At 43.2% G+C, this 14,002-nt stretch overlaps 2 protein-coding genes across 2 annotated transcripts; one reads left to right on the top strand and one right to left on the bottom strand.

Annotated features, from left to right (window-relative positions):
• The first annotated feature begins 73 nt into the window (after positions 1-73).
• Positions 74-10,668, top strand: TAF5 (TATA-box binding protein associated factor 5). Its single transcript, XM_069019931.1, has 11 exons — positions 74-660; positions 1,805-2,045; positions 2,743-3,058; positions 3,724-3,887; positions 4,344-4,479; positions 4,987-5,107; positions 5,706-5,835; positions 6,873-7,037; positions 7,950-8,127; positions 8,273-8,450; positions 8,734-10,668. Exons 1-11 carry the CDS (start codon positions 141-143, stop codon positions 8,949-8,951), a joined length of 2,367 nt encoding a protein of 788 aa, XP_068876032.1. The 5' UTR covers positions 74-140; the 3' UTR covers positions 8,952-10,668.
• Positions 10,669-11,734: 1,066 nt separating this feature from the next.
• Positions 11,735-13,959, bottom strand: ATP5MK (ATP synthase membrane subunit k). Its single transcript, XM_069019932.1, has 4 exons — positions 13,865-13,959; positions 12,873-12,970; positions 12,687-12,782; positions 11,735-11,819 (listed from the first exon to the last, which is right to left on the bottom strand). The coding sequence occupies exons 2-3, from the start codon at positions 12,957-12,959 to the stop codon at positions 12,690-12,692; spliced, it is 180 nt and encodes a 59-aa protein (XP_068876033.1). The 5' UTR covers positions 12,960-12,970; positions 13,865-13,959; the 3' UTR covers positions 11,735-11,819; positions 12,687-12,689.
• Positions 13,960-14,002: the final 43 nt, after the last annotated feature.

A 14,002-nucleotide genomic window follows, 5' to 3' on the forward strand; every position in this document is an offset into this window, starting at 1 on the left:
GCTTCCGCCAGCGTCGCAAAACGAAGCCGCGCGTGCCTGTGGAGGCAGCGGCAGCAGTGCCCTTCCTTTGCCCTCACTGTCGCAAGGGCGGCCGCGCCTGGCGGCGGCCGTGCGCCGCCGGCGAATGGAAGGCGGCGAAGATGGCGGCGCTGCATGAGGAGCCGGCAGAGGTGGCGGCGGCGCAGCCGGACCCCGAGGCGGGGACGCCGCCGCCGCCACCCGCGGTGCCTCCCGCCGCCGCCGCCGCCGCCGCCGCTCCCGCCGCTGCCCCGGCCACCGCCGCGGAGGGAGAGGCGGCGGGAGCAGGTGGGGATGCAGCACCCACGAAACCAGCGGCGCCGGGCCCGGCCGCCTCCCCGGCGGCGCTGGACCGGCAGACGCTTGTGGCCGTACTGCAGTTCCTGCGGCGCAGCAACCTCCGGGAGTCCGAGGAGATCCTACGCCGCGAAGCCCGCCTGCTCGGCGATGACCTGGGCGCCGCCGCTCTCAGCCCCGCCAGCGCCGGGCTCCTGGGGGGCTCCGGCAGCGACGCGGACTCCGGCGAGGCACTGCTCGGCCGGGGCACCAGCGCTGCCGCCGTCGCCATAGGAGGCAGCGTCGCCACTGTCGCGACTTCCAGCCCCGGGGTGGCCGCAGTTGCCGCCGTGCCGCCGGGGAAAGGTGAGACCTGCGGGGGCTGCGGGGTCGGTCCCTCCTCTCGGCGGGGACCCCGGGAAGTGGGGAGCCCGTGTGCTGCTCGTGTGATGCTGGGCCACAAGGGTCGGTTGTCAGGTCCTCGGTGCCACCGAGTCTACCGCGGTCTTCCGGGAGGTCCTTGGCTGTGTCATTTCCCCATACAATCCGTGGAGAAATCCGGATATCCTGGAGCAAGGGACCAAGGACAGGGTGTCTCTCGTATTTGCAGGGAGCACTGTGAAGTAAGAAGTGCTCCCGCTTGTCTTTGTGTCCCATCACAACTAACAGAGTAGCAGGAATAGGCGGTTTCCATTGTAGTTAGTGGGGATTGTCCCGGGTCTGGCCGCAGGTTTGAGAACAGAGGTCTGATGTACAGGCTGCGTTTTGGTGAAATAGCCATGGGATATTTGTAGATGAGGCTTTCTGCATTTCTTTGTCTAGTTTCTGAGTACTTGAGATGTTCTTTGGATAGTTCAATTCTCAGTGTTGTTAATCAAGGTGTTCTGTGAGGCAGCTTTACAGAAGAATGAAATTTCAAGAACTGCTAGTCTGAGTTTCAGTCAGTGTACAGCATAAAGTCAGCTTGTTCCTGACATCACCAGATATGACTGTTTTATATAAAAGACAAAGCAATGGAAGTGTGTAACATCTGCTGTGTAGAACAGAACTGTCAGAGTGTTAAGTGTCCCTGCTCTGTGATGGTTGTGTGGTGGTCTTGGTGAATTGTTCACTTAGTCTACTTAACTTACTTGTTTACTGAAGGCAAAATAATTATGGTGGGTATGTCTTACATTCTGCTCCTTGTTTAAGAGTTTCTAGCCCTAGCAGTAAAATAACTCATTCTTGTGATGTTAGTGGGTTCTTCCTTTACACTTAAAATCCTGTCTGAATTAGGCACTAAGTGCCTACCTACAGGCAGCTGTTGGCAGGGAAAGTCCAAAAAGCTGCTGGAGGTGCTGGGAGAATTGGCTGCTGGACCAATGTGCTCTCACCTGTATTGTTTAGACTTGGTGCTGAACACGCACAGGACGTGTTTTGCTCACCTGACCAGGGGGTTGTGGCCACTGTTTGTTTGCTGGCTCTTCCAGACTGTCTGAGCAGCTCTTGTTGTTGGCTGGTGCTTTTGCAGTCGGAGGCGCCGTGGTTGTGGAGGATCAGCCGGATGTGAGCGCAGTGTTGTCGGCCTACAACCAGCAAGGGGACCCGACGCTGTACGAGGAGTACTACAGTGGATTGAAACACTTCATCGAGTGTTCCCTGGACTGTCATCGGGCGGAGTTGTCTCAGCTCTTTTATCCTCTCTTTGTGCACATGTACTTGGAATTGGTCTACAATCAACATGAGAGTGAGGCAAAGTCTTTTTTTGAAAGGTAATTAATTTTCATTTGTACATTTGCATTATTTTGTTTGCTACTTTGACTAAATCTGTGAGCTATCGTAGCATAGATTTATATACTTATATATAAGTATGTATTATTTTTCTTCTCTAAAGTTGAAGAGATTTGAAATCTGAAATAACACTGCAATGGGTTGTAGTAACTGTTCTTAAATTCTTTTCGAATCTCCTGTTAGAAAGATGTGCAAACTACTGAACTGTGCACTGGCAGATTTTGAACCATATTAATGGTGTGCTCATGGGCTCCTTGCTGCAAAAGTATCAATGAAGAGATTCTGAATCTTTAGGGAAAGACTGTGAGGTCATTTTTTAGCACTGGGAGCTTGCACTGAGATGCCAAAGTAATGAATGCTATAAGTATTTGCTGATATCATAGCATATACATTGAAATTCTTCAAATAAGCTTAAAGAAATTAATTTCTGGCTAATCTATAATTTTCTGTACTCTTACTTTGTTTCACTTGTTTATCAGTTGAGAAGAAAATAGAACTTAATTTGTTTTGTGGATTCAGACCAATTGTGAAATACTGCAATTCTAAAGGATAACTTTGTTTCCCTTCAAAGGGTCAGCAAAAATGGTTCTATAAATAGTTGAAATGTCCCTTGCCACAACTATTTTATAACAAGTTGAGTGACTAAACCTTTTATCGTATCTTAAATTGTTTCAATAGATTTCATGGGGATCAGGAGTGCTATTACCAGGATGACCTGCGTGTATTGTCAAGCTTAACCAAAAAAGAACATATGAAAGGTAATGAGACCATGCTGGATTTCCGAACAAGCAAGTTTGTGCTGCGCATTTCCCGTGACTCTTACCAACTCTTGAAGAGGCATCTTCAGGAAAAGCAGAACAATCAGATCTGGAACATTGTTCAGGAGCATCTTTACATTGATATCTTTGATGGAATGCCTCGCAGTAAACAACAGATAGATGCTATGGTTGGAAGCTTGGCTGGGGAGGCAAAGCGAGAGGCTAATAAAGCAAAGGTAGGAGACAAAGATTGTTGCAGTTTTTACAAATCTCCCTAGTTTTTCAGGGAGATACTTTAGTATAGACTGACAATTTTAAGTTGAGGTCTTAAAAACCAGCATGAACAGAACAAAGGAAGAGAACTGTACAAACAGTTGTTGACAGAAGTAGAGAGAACAAGATGTATTGCTGTCAGGTGGACAAAACTGCTGAACCCTTTTGAGAGACGACCTTGTGTTCAGCCCACTGAACTGAACTTAAACTAACTCATTAATTACTTTGGAGTTTTAAAATGGACACCTGACTATTTGGCTTCTTCTTTTGTGCAGCAGATGTAATTTTGACTTGCTACCAGTTGTTACTAGAAGAGCTGTGTGTGTAGTACCACAGTACTATACAAATAAATAAGGTAGGGTGGGGATTCAGCTTTAAGGAAGGACTAAGAGATGGTGGGAGAACTTATAGTTGTCCAGATCAGTTGGCTGGGTAAACCAGAAGAACATCTACTACATTTTTAATGGGCTAAGCAGTAATATATGGTGTAATATTAAACAGAGCAGCTTTAAGGGGGCAACTCTCTTTCTAGAACTATCACATTGAAAAGTTACTATTAAAAAATTTAGTTTTCAGTAAGAACAGCAATTACTGTTTTGTCTTGTGTGGTTTTTTTATTGGCTTGTAGGTTTTCTTCGGCTTACTTAAAGAACCAGAGTTTGATGTGCCTTTGGATGATGAAGATGAAGAAGGAGAAAATGAGGAAGGAAAGCCAAAGAAGAAAAAACCTAAAAAAGATAATGTCGGGTCAAAAAGTAAAAAACAGGACCCTAATGCTCCTCCCCAAAACAGGTACCAAGGAAATGATATGTAGAGGAGTCTTTAAAATCCAGTCTTGTCATGCCAAATCTGCATTGCTGTTGACATGGTAGTTTTAGCATTTTGGCTATTTCAGCTGTACACAGCTGTAGCCATAAGACTTGTAACGGAGGTCATGGAACCCATAGCATATAACCCTCTGTCACTGCTCTTCAAGTCAATCTAGATTTCCCTTGATGAAATTTTACTTGGTTACACACTAATCTTTTCAGTTCACCCTCAATTATTTATCTTGTTGCACCACCTGTCTGAAATTCTGAAAGCTACTGGCTCTCTTTCTCATCAGTCTTAGTCTTTCATTTTTTCTAATTCTTGTTTTGTATTTGAATACTGAAGTATGGGGTTGCATGTGACCGTTTCACTGTCTTTGTTTGGATTAACAATAAGGAAGGTGCTTTTGCTTTGTAAAAACATGTGGTTCTTGTGTAGAATTCCTCTGCCTGAACTGAAAGACTCTGACAAGCTGGATAAAGTAATGAATATGAAGGAAGCAGCAAGGCGAGTGCGTCTTGGACCAGAGTGCCTGCCCTCCATCTGTTTCTACACATTCCTTAATGCTTACCAGGTTGGTAAAAGGGTTTGGGTAATAGGGGAAAGGGAATCAAAATTATGAGCATCACTCTTGTTAAAGAAAAAAGACATAACAGTGTTGGCCAGGGTAATTGGAGTATTTGGGTTAAGCATTGCAAAGTTTATGTTCCAAAATGTTCAAAATTCTCTTCAAAGACTCCTTAAACTATAAAATTTCCATGTTCCTTGGTTTTGCTTGAATTTTGCCATAATTCCTTCTTCTGCTTTTTTTATGGGGCCCTAAGTGTATCCTACAGAACATAGTAGGATATTTTGCACTGGAATACTGGAAAGCAATATTCTTTGTCACTACTGACTGTGCTTCACACATAAAGCTTTATTTTTAATGGGGCAAGAATTCCTGTGTTTATGTTTATCTTAGAATAATTCTCTCTATTTTTGTAATTAAGTCATATTACCTTTTTAATACTCTTAGGATTTTGTAATATTTGAAATATATCATTAGAGATGCAAACAATATAACTGGATATTCTGTGTGTAGGGTCTGACTGCAGTGGATATTACAGATGACTCCAGCATGATTGTAGGAGGCTTTGCTGACTCTACTGTCAGAGTGTGGTCTGTGACTCCAAAAAAGCTACGTAGTGTAAAAACAGCAGCAGGTAATTAAGACAATAACACCTGATAGGAGCCTGCATAACTTGTGACATTTTTGTTCTGCCTGAACAGGGAAAGATACCTGTGGCAGGAGAGTTGGCTGCAGTGTTTATATGTTTCACTTTGAAGAAACAATATGTGCACAGATATATGATCACATCTTACATATTACCATTAGAAACAGTTTTAAAGGAATGAGAAATCTGGTCATGTACACCTGCTGTGAGGTGGTCAGTGCACAGAGCTTGGAGCTAGTCATAACTAGTGTGGAACTAGCCATCTTGCTTCTTAACGGGGTGGTAACTACAAGGTGTAATAGACACTTGGGGTTAGGTGATCTAGGGGAGACACTAGAGGTACCATGGGAGAAATGATAGAAGGGAACTCTGAGAAGGTTGGAACTTTGAGAAGCTCAACACCTACACAAATTCATGGAAACCAGCCTGCTTTAATTCTGCTGCTTGTGTAAAAATGTGTTCTGGTTGAAGCTGGATACTGTGCAAACATTTCTTAATCTTGGTATTTAACTGAGATGATGTCATGATGACATTTATCTTGAACTTCTGACAGTTATTCTGATACATGAACTTTGAAATCTTGCAGACCTCAGTCTCATTGACAAAGAATCGGATGATGTCTTGGAGAGGATCATGGATGAAAAAACAGCAAGTGAGTTGAAGATTTTATATGGTCACAGTGGACCTGTCTATGGCACCAGCTTCAGTCCTGATAGGTAAACGTTTACAAGCTAACTAGTTTGCTTGTCTTCAGTTTTAATTGCATGCTACTGAATGAGAACATACTCTTAATGCAACTTTTTCCTGGTTAAAGCAATTCTTGTTCATGCAGCCTGTAAGAAACTGTGCAAATGCTCATAAAGCTCAGGATGTTGATCTCTGTCAGCTATTACTGAAATCAACTATAGCTGAGGATACCAGCACCGTTTTGGAGATTAAGGATTTAGATGGCAAAACTGCAGCTTTGCAAACTGTAGTTCAATTTGGGTTTTAACTAACTGAGATATAGAGAGGAAAAATACTGCAGCATTGATTTAACTTAGTGTTGCAAAACTTAAAGATTCAGTAGCACATCATTGCCCTTCAAGTTTCTCATATTCTATTGAGACTTTATTTTCAGAATGTATGGAACAGTACCTTTCAAATAAGAGATTTAAAACCTTTATGTAATGATGGGAGTCTGGACAGTGGAAAAGAGGTTTAAATGTCTTAGGTTTTGCTTTTGCTTGTGTCTAGTCAGGAAACAGCCACCACAGAAACACAGCTGAGAAGTAAACTTCGTGTGGAACAAATATAGTCTATAATTATTAATTGAGAACGTGAGCATGATATGAATTCTTTTTCAGGGAATCATGATACTTTGTTCAGAGTTGTATTAGAAGATTTTTTTTTTAAAAATAACAGTGTAGCAGTTTACTAGTCATTTTTCCATGTAACTGGATCCCTGAGTAAAGACCTCCTCTGTGGTGTGTTTTTTGGTTTTTTTTCCCTTGTTCCCCTCAGTATTAAGTGCCATCAGAATTAATCATCAATGTCAAATCATCTCTTTTTTTGCATAAGGGCCTAGGACTGGGTTCTGCTTGAATTAGTTACTGTTGCTTACCCCACTGAAATGCTGATTTATGGGTGACATGCTAAACAGGTGCTGCTGAGGGGACAGTTCTATCACGGACATCTCACAGTGTTTATGCAATGTTTATACAGCCCCCGTGTGAGTTTGATATGTGATATGCTATAATTTCTTCTGTGACAGGAACTATCTGTTGTCCTGTTCTGAGGATGGCACTGTGAGATTGTGGAGTCTCCAAACATTCACATGTTTGGTGGGATATAAAGGACATAATTATCCAGTTTGGGATACACAGTTCTCTCCTTATGGTTATTACTTTGTGTCGGGGGGACACGACAGAGTGGCTCGGTAAGAAACTGGATGTTTTTCACTTGTCTGGGTCAGTTTGTGGTGGATCAACCCTGAAAGTCATTAGCTGATATACTCTTGCCTACTCTATTATGGAAAATAAATTTTATTTTATGTCAATTAAAATACTGAGCAAATGTTTTAATGCAGTTTTTCTGTTTTTTCAACACACATCATATTATCTCATGACTAAAGGGATTATGTCCTCCTATGTGACCCTCTGATTAGAAGTATTCTCCTCCTATTGTTGAACAAATTGACAGAATATTCTTTATTTCTCCATTCTGAAAAGTATATTTTTTACAAAAACATCCTGATAATTCAATAAACTGACCCATAAGAAATCAGTCCACAATTACTGTTTTTTTTCTTGTTGTGCAACAGATCATAGAATCATAGAGCAGTTTGGGTTGGAAGGGACCTTTAAAGACCATCTAGTCCAACAGCCCTGCAATGAGCAGGGACATCTTCAACTAGATTAGGCTGCTCAGAGCCCCATCCAACCTGACCTTGAATGTACCCAGGAATGGGGCATCTACCACCTCTCTGGGTCACCAAGGGGTTTCATCACCCTCCTTGTAAAACATGTCTTCCTTATATCTAGACTAAATCTACCTTCCTTTAGTTTAAAATCATTATCCCTTGTCCTGTTGCAATAGGCCCTGATAAAAAGTCTCTCCCCATCTTTCTTCTAATTAAGTTTGAAGTACTTAAGTACTTTAAGTACTGAAAGGCCACAACAAGGTCTCCACAGAGCCAGCTCTTCTCTAGGCTGAACTCTGTCATCCTCTCCTCATTGCAGAGGTGCTTCAGCCCTCTGAGCACTTCTGTGACTTCCTCTAGAGCTGCTCCAACAGGAACAGAGACTGAACTCCTTTACAGTTCTTTTATTAATAAAGCTTTTCTTTTCAGTCTGTGGGCAACGGATCACTACCAGCCATTACGGATCTTTGCTGGCCATCTTGCAGATGTGACGTGTACCCGATTTCATCCCAACTCCAACTATATTGCTACAGGCTCAGCAGACAGGACTATACGGCTCTGGGATGTTTTGAATGGGAATTGTGTAAGAATATTCACTGGGCATAAGGTAAAGGCAGATCACTCACAGTGTGAAAGTGATTTTATTTCTGTGCTGAGATTCTAAACAGTTCTTTGAACACAGCTTGACTGACTGAATATGAGTAAACTTAATTAACTTTGTTCTGTTGCCCCCCCACCAATGTCTGTTTTAGGGACCAATTCATTCATTGGCATTTTCTCCTAATGGGCGATTCCTGGCTACTGGAGCAACAGATGGAAGAGTTCTGCTGTGGGATATTGGACATGGCTTGATGGTTGGCGAATTGAAAGGGCACACTGACACTATCTATGCACTCAGATTCAGTAGAGATGGAGAGATTTTAGCATCAGGTAAAATTCACCAGGAACACTGAAGTGTCCATTGTATTCCATAATTCTGAAGAGGAATGATATAATTAGTTCCTTAAATTGAGAAAGACAAAGTAGAATCACTTGCTTAGAAAAAGCAGCGAGGACTGGTAACTTTTATGTGTGCATTCAGTATGCTATATGAGGCTTGCTATAGTCTTTTGCTTTCTGAGCTTTAATTTCTGTTCACTTGCTCCCCAGAAACATTTTTTATGTACCATTTTATTAATAAACTACTTTAAACTGTGGGTTTTTTTCTTTTTAGGTTCAATGGATAACACAGTTCGTCTGTGGGATGCTGTGAAGGCATTTGAAGATTTAGAAACTGATGACTTTACTACAGCCACTGGACACATAAACTTGCCTGAGAACTCACAGGACTTGCTACTGGGCACATACATGACCAAATCAACCCCGGTTGTTCATCTCCATTTCACACGCAGGAACCTGCTGCTGGCTGCGGGAGCCTACAGCTCACAGTAGATCGGGAAGCTGAGACTGACTGTGCCAAGTCATTGCAGTAGTGACCTCAGGATGTGAGACAAGGGGGAATATCTTGAACAGAAGGACCCCACGAGTCTGTTGCAGGGAGAATGAAACTATGTAATTAATGCAAGCAGCGTCTCTCAGTTCTGCTGTTTCATATTTATCTGCAGTTTGAAAATGCTGGAGATTGACAAGACATCGTGGCTGCAAAAGAAGGAACTGTTTGTGGTGCTTTTGATAACGTAGATATATGTACATATGAAATGAGCCATCTCTTCCCAGAGGTGGTACTGAGCTCTGCTGAAACTTGTGAAAAGTTAACAGCCTTGACATGTGTTCTCAGATTTTTTTAAAGCACTTAATTTATGGTTAGCAAATGTTTCATCAGTCTCAAACACAAGCAAACTGTCCATTTTCAGGAAAGAAGAATGTAGTTTGATTCACTAAAGCCTGGGCTGGGCAGCAGGTGTGGTGAGATCACAGCAACAACCAGGGCATTGACGGAGCGGGCCCGACAGCCTGATGCTCGTGGGGAACTGCCGCGAAGCTCCATGCACGGCTTTTATGCAGCCAAGTTCTAAGTCCTGAAAAGATTTCAAATTCATGTGCTTTTTTAAGGTGTCAGAAACACAGATCTTGTTACTGTTTTCAAAGGTAGCCAGTGCTGTCAGTGTGATAAGCAACCAGAAGTGCAATGTGAATTTTATTTACTTTCATACTTTATTGTATGAGAAAATAAAAAGGGGAACTGAGGCACAACTGAAATAGTCACTATTAAAAAAGTGGACTTGAACCCTTTACTTTGTATTAGATGTAAAAGAATATTAAAAACCTGTATCCTTTCTGCATAACGTTTAACATAAAAACCCAGTAAAACTAGCCAAGAAATTGAAACATATAGCAGCATGAAAGGATAAGTGCATGATCAGTTTGCTTTTGAAAGGCCAGCTTGTCTCTTGAGTGACAATTCCACGAAAACATTGTACCCAGTGAGTCCTCCTGGACTACCAATAAAGCTGTGTTTTATTTCTAAAGAAGAGTAAAACTTGCAAAACACTGGGAAGAGCATCTGTGTTTTTGAACCAAAAACATCACCACCAAAGGCCAGGTCCAGTGGGGTGTGGGCTTGGGTTGGTTTTTGTTCTTAATCTCTTACAAGATTTATGCAGAGAAATCTGGTTTGTGTTCCTCATTACTTCACAGTAAGGACTTGGACACTTGAACAATCTACTGGCTCTCTAGTGAAAATAAAAATAAGACTTGTAATTTCTAAGGTCAAGTAAATGGAGAACTACCTCCTCTTTCATCTCTTGTCTTGCTCTAACTCTTACAAGTGTACTACAGGCATTATACATAAAAGTAAAGTGTGGAAAATTCACTAGGAAGCTCACCTAGACATTTTCTTCAAAGAAAAAAGGGTAAAAATTATTTTGATTTTATTTTGTGTAATGGTACCTCAACAAAATTTCCTAGCTCTCAATATGACCAGTTAGATTTAAGTAGTTTTTGACAGCTTAAAGAAAACACTGCCACATTCTGCCTTTGTATTTTGTACAGTTTTATACTTTTGATATTATAATAAATACTAAAACCACATAATTTGTGTCTATATGTTACAAGAAGACATTTACTGCCCTTAATGGCTGCAATGGAACCAAGAGCAGTTTGTAACTGTGACAACTCTAAGAGAAATAAAGTAATCAGAAATGGTTGATGAGGAGCTATTCCATGTACATCTTGTAAAGAAAGGTGACAGGTTCTAGTTCCTGACATTATTACACTCTTACGGCCACCATTTTTCAGTGGGGGAATTGAATACAGGTGAAGCCATCTATGCAAACAATCAGGAGAGAAAGATGACCAGATTTGTTCAGGAGGCCCAGCATGTACTAAAATGGCTTTAAGAAAAAATGAACTAGAGAGAGCATCAAGACCCTGCAATTAATTTTTCCATTTCTTCCAGTAATCATTCCTAGCTCCTGCTGCCCTCAGTTTGGGAAGGGCATTTGCAAGCTTTAGCATGGTTCGATCCCTGCTGCTGGCAGAAGTGTGGTATCATCACATTCCCACATCAGCACTACTGTGACATCTAAGGCAGGTACCAAGTGTTAATTGAGCTGTAGAAAGACACTGTGGCAAATGTGATAGACAGATTTTAGTGCTGGGCAAGGAGGAGGCTGCACACACCTAACTGTGGTAGGGCACCTCCTCGAGCAAGAGGCAGGGAAAGTAAGCACAGGACTACTTGGGGCACTGTTCATGAATGTGCAGGGTTATGGGACTTTAATAGCAGCAGACTGAGCCATTTTCCTTCTTTCCTCTGCAAAGAGAAGCCACTGACAGAAAAAGCTCAAATACCATAACTGGGTCAGTCTAATTTGGGAGGTTTTCCATCAAAACCAAAGAGGTTCTGTGCAAAATACAGACAACTGAGGCAGAAGAAGTAATGGTTTCCATGTAAGCTACTAGTTTGGAATGCAAAAAGTGGGAGCAACCAGGTGGCCGCAAACCATGCAAGCTGTGACATGGAGGTGTGGAGGTGCTTGGATCAGCTCTAGGCCCTGTGCAGTGTTATGGCCGTGCAGCTGAGGTCCTTCCTAGGTTACTGCCAGGTGCTCAAAACACTTTAGGATGTGTTACAACAGCAGCAGAGTTAAGATAGTAATGACACAGATCAGATGCTCCATCTCTGCTATGAGCAACTATTTTTGACAGGAGGAAAAAAGAGAAGTACCACACTTAAGGTTTTTTGGATCATTACATATTTCCAACAAAACAAGTAATTCTTTATATTTTATTAGCCACAACAGGTCATCAAGCTTGCATTACATTGACACAGATTGGAGGTTCAGACATGCCAGCAACCTGCCAAGAGAAGAAAGGTCAAACATAGCAATTCTTGCACAGTGGTAACTGAGCATCCCCCTGCCCCAAGCCCAAACTATTTTAGCTACAAGCAGCCAGATTTCAGCACACTCAGGAAGAAGTGACTGATGTCCCCTTTACACACAACAACAATGCTAAAGCTTACTGTTTTATACCCCTTTCTTCAGGCTATGAGGACAGCCCATAGGTTTTGTCAAAATGCCATTTCAATGAAAATTCTGTACTTGAAAGTGACTCCAAAATTTTGTAACACTTGGTTGTTGCTAGACAAGTCCAGTCACTTCTGCATGGGCCTTGAATAATCAAGTGTGCAACACACAGAGTTCCATCATATGGTGCTCCTTTATTCAAATGAAGGTTTTAACAGACTGCATTAATCTCTACTTGGAATTCTAATACAGTCAAGAAATAAGTCCTTAAGTACTACTCCATTATTTCAATAACCTACAAAGCAAGTTACCCCTATTTTACAGCAAAAGGGAAGACCAGAGGCAACTAATGTTTGTAGGCAAAGCTCAATATATCTTGCTGCAACATCCTTCTGTTCCTCCTTCCCTGTTTTTTCTTCCTCCCTGCATCCCATCTCTAGTTCCATTTATCATGTCAGAAGAACAAGAATACTGTATACCATACTTTTTGCACTACCTTTAATAACCCACTTCATTCAGAATGCCCCCAAATAAGTCAATGCTAGAGTTTATTTGAGATTTAAAACAGTAAATAGGAAGTCCATGTGTTTGTGTTTCTGTCTCTTATTACACTGTATTATTGGGAAGTTGGCCTTTGTCACTGCTTCCTGAGCTGGCACTGAAGCATTTTGGTCCTGGAGGAACATCAGCCACTTACCTTTTACTTATGTTCCACAGCAGGAGTTTGCTTCTTAGGCCTAAACTTGAAATACAAGATAAGGAGTGCAACACCTGTGTACGTTGCTATTACATACTGGAAAACAGAAAAGTTAAATTTAGTTTCAGTCTAAGCCCCAGAAAACGCCATTCTACAAGACTACAAAACAATGTACATAATACATACATTCCTCCTGCCTATGATGGTATAGGAATTGAAGTACTTCTGAAATCCAGTGAACTGGTGTTGAGATCCCGAGTCGTGGCCAGCCATGGCTACTTGTCCTAACAAACAGTACAGGACAATTAATTCATTTAAAGTCACTTAGACAGGATCAATAGGAAAAATCAAACTAATCTCTACACTAAGCTTCATAATTCTATTGTCTGCTCCTAAATCTGCTTTCAGGACATTTTGACAAGCAGTGGATATACATAAGGAGCAGGCGCATCCAGAGCACTCTTGTACTCTCTTGAGGTACAAAAGAGGTGACAGGAGCAGATAAGCCAATAAAGGGTTGTCTGCACAATAAAAGCAAAGGTTTTTTTTTAATGTTTAGAGACATACTTTTCTGAAGAGGATCTTATGTTTAGGACAAACATTTGTTGCTTATCTTCTGCCTCCCCCCAAGGGCTCCACACACCCCACCCAGTTCCCCAACCCAGCAGATGCTGCAGCCCCCGGTGCCCCTGCAGCAGACACACGAAACTGCACTGCCGGTGCAGCGCTCACTAACACAACTTCTGTCATCTATGTCTTATCTAACCCAATCCAGCAGCGTTATCTCTGTCGTATAACCAGGTAAGCGTTAGCTCGGCTGACCGTGCAAAAGCTAAAAGCCTTAATGAAACAACCCCCTAAACGTTGGCCGCACACGACTGGAAAGGACTTGGAAAGCCAAGACCATCTTTTCTCGCGCCTGACGGATGCAAAAGCCTGGGTCCTGTTCCCGGAGGAGCCCAGTGCCCTTGCCCGGTTGCACCCGCGACCCGCGCTCGCGTCGGGCCAGGCCGGGGAAGGGACGCGGCGGCGCCCGGGACTCGGAGGGAGCGACGCCGCGGCTGAAGGTCGCCGGTGCCCGGGTGCCCCGGCGGCGCGGAGAGCCGCCCTCCCGCCCGGCAGGACCAGGACCCGACTCCAGCCCGGGGCCCGACCCCAGCCGAGCCACCCCGCGGTACCTCGGCCGCCGCCGTCCCCGCCGCGCTCTGCCCTTCGCCTCTGCCCTCCCACAAGATGGCGGCTGCGGGCGCGCGCAGCCCTCCGCCCGCGCCGATTGGCTGCGGCCCCCGGGGCGCGGCCTGGCCCCGCCCCCTCCC

Source organism: Aphelocoma coerulescens, chromosome 6, assembly GCF_041296385.1.
Source record: "Aphelocoma coerulescens isolate FSJ_1873_10779 chromosome 6, UR_Acoe_1.0, whole genome shotgun sequence".
NCBI lineage: Eukaryota > Metazoa > Chordata > Aves > Passeriformes > Corvidae > Aphelocoma > Aphelocoma coerulescens.

Excerpts from the sequence above, each read along its gene's own strand:
- TAF5 (XM_069019931.1), top strand. The coding sequence starts at position 141 with ATGGCGGCGCTGCATGAGGAGCCGGCAGAGGTGGCGGCGGCGCAGCCG. Across the intron at positions 661-1,804 it reads CGCCGTGCCGCCGGGGAAAG|TCGGAGGCGCCGTGGTTGTG; the intron begins GTGAGACCTGCG and ends GTGCTTTTGCAG. Across the intron at positions 3,888-4,343 it reads AATGCTCCTCCCCAAAACAG|AATTCCTCTGCCTGAACTGA; the intron begins GTACCAAGGAAA and ends GTTCTTGTGTAG.
- ATP5MK (XM_069019932.1), bottom strand. The coding sequence starts at position 12,959 with ATGGCTGGCCACGACTCGGGATCTCAACACCAGTTCACTGGATTTCAG. Across the intron at positions 12,783-12,872 it reads CCATCATAGGCAGGAGGAAT|TATGTAATAGCAACGTACAC; the intron begins GTATGTATTATG and ends TCTGTTTTCCAG.